Source organism: Glossina fuscipes, unplaced genomic scaffold (assembly GCF_014805625.2).
Source record: "Glossina fuscipes isolate IAEA_lab_2018 unplaced genomic scaffold, Yale_Gfus_2 67086, whole genome shotgun sequence".
Lineage (NCBI taxonomy): Eukaryota > Metazoa > Arthropoda > Insecta > Diptera > Glossinidae > Glossina > Glossina fuscipes.
In genome coordinates, this window is record NW_024004141.1 from 9,877 (window position 1) to 16,552 (window position 6,676).

General features: G+C 34.0%; 1 protein-coding gene across 1 annotated transcript; it reads left to right on the forward strand.

Annotated features, from left to right (window-relative positions):
• The first annotated feature begins 5,490 nt into the window (after positions 1–5,490).
• LOC119643896 (protein apnoia-like) lies at positions 5,491–6,355 on the forward strand. The gene is made up of 2 exons (XM_038043398.1): positions 5,491–5,605; positions 5,700–6,355. Exons 1-2 carry the CDS (start codon positions 5,491–5,493, stop codon positions 5,984–5,986), a joined length of 402 nt encoding a protein of 133 aa, XP_037899326.1. The 3' UTR covers positions 5,987–6,355.
• The last annotated feature ends 321 nt before the right edge of the window (positions 6,356–6,676 follow it).

A 6,676-nucleotide genomic window follows, 5' to 3' on the forward strand; every position in this document is an offset into this window, starting at 1 on the left:
TTTTTCATTTCTTTCTTTTTTTTTTTTTTTTTTTTTTTTACTCTACTCGTTTTCCTTTAGATTGCAGGCTTAATGTAGGTGTTTGTATGCGTACAAAATATTCACATGACTCGGTTAGTGGTGGTTAGTGGTGGTTACCATATAAAATACGCTGACCTAATTTATTGTCAACGCATCTGCTACAATTATCGGCACAAGATTGACGTAGTTTTTCTCTTCATTTACATTTATATATAATTCAAGTTTATAACGCGTCTACATATCTCTGATGTTTGTCATTTCAATCAATCTCAAATACTGATCGTTCGTTTAAGCTTAATAATAATTCAATACGAGTTAAAATGATAATAAATTATTCAATATGGGATGGAGTGCACACACAAGCCACTTAAGCTATAAATCTTTGCTACTTTATAAAATTAGATCTCAGGAATTTTTGAATGACATTCTCACCCATTAAGTATTTAGAAAAGCTTCAGGCACGGTCTGCATTCACAAAGATTAACAATGCTATTTATTATTGATTTTTTATTTAATTTTTTTACTTTATTCCTTATTTAAACGATAACGTTGCATATTATATAACATTAGAGGAAGGGTGTCGACTGACAACTCAATGGTTGTGGGTTCAATTCCCAAGTGCCGTTAGAGTTTGTAATGAATCCGATAACCTCAGGCTTTTAGTCTTCGAATTTATTCTCTGGCTAAACTAATAATAATATTACACTAAATATTTTACCCTAGATTTCAAAATAATTGATTACCTATGGAATAGAAAGAAAGAAGAGAAGTGCGTGCTCGTTTACGGGGGCTAATGACACACTCATGACTAATGAGTAGCAAGTAGGCCCCATGTTTGACAACGTTTTTTCTTTCTGCCATGTTATACATGGGTGTTCGCACCCTTCGGCCAGGTTATACAAATCGGTCTACTGTTAATAAAAAGTCGCTTTTAATCATATTGAAAAGTGCATTACATCTCCTGTAGGAAGTAAGTAACAAAAGTGAATGAATATCGCCCCACATAATAGGGATTCCATGAGAGCGAGTCCTTCTTTGGAGGCACAGCTTAGCTTGAGGTTTGTTAGGTCGCCAGCACTTTGGAAAGTAATAAAATCTTTGACAAATCAGTTAAGTCCATTAAATTTCGACCGCGTTAGTTGACGTGTTGAGTAACCTCCCGGGTTGAGTGCTTTCATGAAAATTATATATTTACATAGAAATACGAAGTGTAACATTAGATGCATTGTTAAGAAAAGGAATGACTAACTGCAGTAAGCCAACTGTTGTACAATATCTAATGGTCCGACTTACCCGTCTATAGCATTAATAAGTGTTTTCGTTTATTATTACAATTGTTGTTAATTGAAAAATTTAAGTTTTATGCTTTTCTGTTTGAATATATTTAAAGCACTTGAAAACCTAAATACTTTATTACGCAGGATTGGTATAATCTTTGCGATGTGTTATGTGTTATGGAGTAAGAAGCACTTGTAGACAAAGTAATAAGATGTAAGCTTTTGTTGAATGAAAGTGAAAGTTGCGCTAGTAATGGTTTGTCCTAAAAATAAATAATTGCAGTCGATTTAAATTTAGGTGAATTAAAATCTTATACTGTATGTGGTATATGTGCTTGAAGGCGAATTTCTTCGCGTTAAGTTTCTTGATAAATATAAAACAACTATAAACGTGCTTGAGAGATATTAATAGAAGACTATGCCTCAATGTACGCACAACAACACGGTTTAAAAATAAAAAAAAAAACCTTAAAAAGACCAAGTTTGACTTTATTTCTATTTATTTCTTCTTAATTTTCATTTATTATATTTCGTAACCCTTACGGCAGGCATAGTAGCGTAGGCGTCGTCAAAGAAAAGAAAAAAAAATGCAAATATTTAGTTTTCTACATTCATTGGCACTGTTCTACTATCATTCATTCATATGCTACTGCCGTTCATGTCATGGATTTTCCATAGGGTAATCATGCAAATCCTTAGCTGTCTTGCTTCGAACGGATCTTTCATTTAGAAAATAATTCATCTTTTCTCCCTACAGTACATATTATGTTTGTTTTTATTCAACTAAACATCATATCCGTATTGTTATAATCTAATGTAATGTGCGATCATAACCTTTGCTACTTTCCGCACCTTGTCTCAACATTTGCTTATTATCTTTCTCGATAGATTGCAAAAAGAATATGTTATAATAAAAGAAAAGAAGAAAACAAATGAAAAAAGTTATAAAATAGGATTTTCACGTCATATTCAATTGTTTGATGTTTTCCATGACTTTGCTGACCTGTTTGGTTTTATTAAAGTTTTTACTTTCATTTTCACTATTCACTAAACGCTTGTGATTATTTTCACAAAATGGCCAAATTTTCATATATAACTAACTGTGCGTCCGCTGGTGGAGTCCATGCTATAAAAATCGGTTTGAAGGGCGATGCATATATCGCTTACATTCATCTTGTGATTAACACATAGCAAGTTTGAAATCAAACGTAACCTGCGCGTAAAACTCTCCTAATGGCATCGGTCATAAAAATAAAAAGTTAATTATCACAAGAAAGAAAATTATATTATCGAGCGCGAATAAATCTTTTGTATGCATCACTGTTCGATACTGATCAATTATATGTAGACTTTGCATGATCTTTGAAGCTTGTTGTTGCAATCTGCATGCGTATGGATAAAACAATGAAATTGCAATATTTTGTAATATTGAGTAGGTGGGGACGATTTTTCCCATTTTTGTACCGGTGCTGCAAGACCGTTGCATCTATTGTGGTTTATAGGTAATGAGCAAAGAACCAAATTTTTTTCTATTTTTGAAAACACAGCATGTTCTTAGGCTATGTTGTATCGTGGTAGCGCCTTTTCACTGGTTTGACATAAGTTCAATACCAAACGGCGCGGAAGCGCTTCCAATCTTTGTGCCAAATTTGAAGGCTATTATTGCAAGCAGGAGAGCGTTTATTACAGTTATTGCATAGACAGACGGACATCCTTAAATTGGTTCAGAGTGTAAAGCTAATCAAGAATATATATACTTTAAGCTCTGGGGCTCAGTGCTCGATGCTGCAAAGTTGTACCTAAAGAAAACAAAATTTGGCGAAATGTTAAAGTGTTTAACAATTCCCCAATGATGTAAGAGAAGGTAGACCACAAGTGGCAGAAGACAACAAAATAAATTTTTTGAAAAATTCATTATTTTCACTTAACGATTCCGGATACTTTTTACACAAAGCATACTTTAGACAACAAGAAAACAAGAAAATTGTTACGATTTTGTTCACCTTCGGGAAGTAAAAAATGACGCAGGAGGAAGAGGCAGAGAGAAAGAATGATTACAACAAAATTCTTTCCTGCCATGTTTGCATCGCAGTTGCAAATTGGATGTAATTATCAGTGAGCCTATAAACAATAGACATATACAACACTTTATGTAAATGCAAAAAAGATTAATACATGCGTTCTGTGTTGTTTAAGGCATGTTTGTGCGTCCAGCCATAATTGTTTGGATCCTCGAAAAAACCAAAAATGTAAAATCGAAAGTAGAATCAATTCTACAAGACAGACCACAATATAAAAAAAAAATGTAACTGTAAGTTTTCATAAACTTTCCTCGGTAATCCACGATCGGTTATTTGTTAGGATTAGTAGGAAAATCATTCCGCTTAATTTGTCGGGAGTAGAGTTCTATGAGACCTGACGATAATAGTTTAACAACTGCACTAGATCGCACACAATTTCGTAAAGTAAACGGGTAGTGAGTATCAAAAATTCTACCTAAGCCGGATATGATTTTTTTTACACGTTCGTGTGTGCAAGTGAATGAATTGTATATATGTGTATAGACGATGAACAAAAAAAAAAGGTTTCATTGTTTTTATTGAGATATGAATAAATTAAAAAAAATTAAAGTCGCGCGCACGCACACACACACACACACATCAGGTCCCATAACGGATAACAAATGAAAGTGAGCATTTTGGACAAAAGAAAAAAAGGCGGCCAACAATGAAGGGGGATAATCTTATAACTAACTAAGTAAGCAATGACGTCAGCTTTGAAATGAATGCACATCGCCTCAAAGTTTACAAGAATGGCATGCAGTGAAAATATGTTTTGGTTGTGAATTATTTCCGTTGCGGATTCCCTAAAAATGTTCACTGACTATTAAGCTACATTGAACTTGGTCAGGTAGGGAGGTTACTCTTAAGCTTGGAACTTATAACATACACCCTACCTATTAACATACCCATTAAGTATAAGTTACACGATTGAGTGGAAAAACCGTGTAAAAAAAACGGTGTATAAAAACGATGGGTTTCACTCACTTTTCATCTTCGTTTTTAGATCTCCGTGGACTCTAACAGCAGACGAAACTGTCTATAATTCTTGTTATCCGCTTTCACCAATAACAATATTGATTAGACTATTTCTTTGCACCGATTGCTTTATGAACTTATCATTCTACTCGGCACTAATCTTTGTTAAACGTATTTATATCCTTGATATTGCGGATTTTAACGCTTTCAAGTAAATTCAGAAAATTCAGAAAATTCTAGTCCGCCTGTAATACCATTCATTCTGTTTCGAGCACCGTGTAATTCGTTTTCGTCACATAAGATCGTCAGGACTTGGATAACGAGTTGTCGGCCATTTCCAATGGCGGTCAAGAGACAAGCCAAAATACTGATTTAATTAGCTCCAGAGTGTTAGGTTGTAGCCGCGTATACCGAATAGAAGGTCGATGTGAAGACTAGCCCCTGGGCATATGGTCGAACATAAACATGTCCTCACTTTCAGTGACGCTCAAAGGACTTGGTAGGACGATGGGAGCTTAGTTGCAGACCTATTGGCGTATCTTTACTTAACTATATCGAAACTTTTATTCATACCTTTGGAAATTTCATCAAAGTCATTGATATATACTTCACGGAGGAGGACACGGGCTCAGACGTTATATCACACAGGGAATGACAAACTTAATATTCTGTTGAAGAGTGAGTATAAAATTCGAATGGCCACAATAAGGGAACCGAAGGAAAACGTAAGAAATTTCTTTAACCGTAAATGTATCAAACACTCAAACGTGTAACGTTTAAGGTATACTTACATAGCTATGCACATATATCGCCGTTAAGGTAGATATGTTTGACTACTAAAAATATGTTCAATAAAGGAAAACAAAAAAAAAAAAAAAAACAGAAAAACAGAAAAACAGAAAAAACGTGCGCTCGATTATTTGTATTCAATTCTCGAATGTTTCCTATAATAAAAACCAACGTTATAATCAAAAGTTTATTCATTACATTGTCACCGTCCGAAGAGTTTATTGATTAACGGGAGGAACTATTCTAAGAAATAAAGTGCTACGGGCCGATACGTTTGTGGATTGTTTGTGACGGAAAATTAGTGTTTTTTCAAGCAAAAAAAAAAAAAAAAAAAAAAAAAAAAAATACAAATAAATCCGTGCAAAATGGCGACCCAACAAAAAGTTATTTGTGCTTTATTAGTGATTTCGATTATGATGAATGCTATTGTCTGCCAAGCGATCAACGATACTGAGGAAAAATCTGAATCAGATGTTAGTGGTAAGTTTACTGGGAAACTCTCTCTTATTCCCCGTGTCCCTTGTTTTCTATTTTTTCTTTTTTTCTTCTTTTTTTTTATTTCCTTGATATTTAGAAAGTCGTACCTTTGGTCATCATTTCCTAAAACGGATAAGTTTTGCTCTTGTGCCGGGCGCCTTTGTGGTCGGTGTTATTACAACACTTCTAGCCGCGCTGACGGTTGTCTCCCTCAAGGGTTTAGGTGTAGGTGTTATTCTACTTATTTTGGCGATTGGACAAATGTTGTCAAGAGCTTTACCTCACGTGCATGCGGCTGCTGCCTATACTGCACCCGCTCCAGTGCCGGTGGTCTATTCGCATAGCCATACTCAGCAGCCCGTTTGGTTAGAGAAAGAGTGGTAACGGCGGTCTAATCTTTAAACCGTTCGACTATATTCGAAATAATTTGGTACCTCTTACGTTTCGCCGAAAAAATTGAAATTTTGAACAAACAAATATTGCTGCTATCGTTGCTTTCGTTAGCTGACCAGTATTTGATTGCAACCAAAAATTAGTTAAGTTAGTTGCTTTTTTCTTTTTTTTTTGTTCGTTTACTATATATCTAGTTTCGTTTTTACGTATAATTATTTATTTATTAATATTTATTAAATAATTGAGATTATTTTTGCATATTTTCTAAATCAATCATCAATAATACGAGCACAGCTAGTAATTATAATAATGAAAAAAATATGGTTAAAGAAATATAACGAAAGAAAAAAAAAAAAAAAAAAAAAAAAGAAGAAAAACACATAAATAATTGAAGAAATTTCACTTTTCGATGCTATCTTGTATGTTAAGTATTTCCTGACATGTTCAAGTGCTTGTTATAAATACGATCGCTTTATTGCTTACGATGGCTTTGACATAAAAATCCATTTATATACGCGTTAGCACGCGTCGATTATTATCAGTGAAATTTAATCTAATGATCATCAATACCTTATAGTTTACTTTAGTAGTTAGGCGAGAATTTTAAGGAGAAAAAAAACAAGGAGAAGTTTTCTGCAAACCTCAGCCGATTCCCACTTTCAAGTCGGATCTCAAAAATCT

Excerpts from the sequence above, each read along its gene's own strand:
- LOC119643896 (XM_038043398.1), top strand. The coding sequence starts at position 5,491 with ATGGCGACCCAACAAAAAGTTATTTGTGCTTTATTAGTGATTTCGATT. Across the intron at positions 5,606-5,699 it reads ATCTGAATCAGATGTTAGTG|AAAGTCGTACCTTTGGTCAT; the intron begins GTAAGTTTACTG and ends CTTGATATTTAG.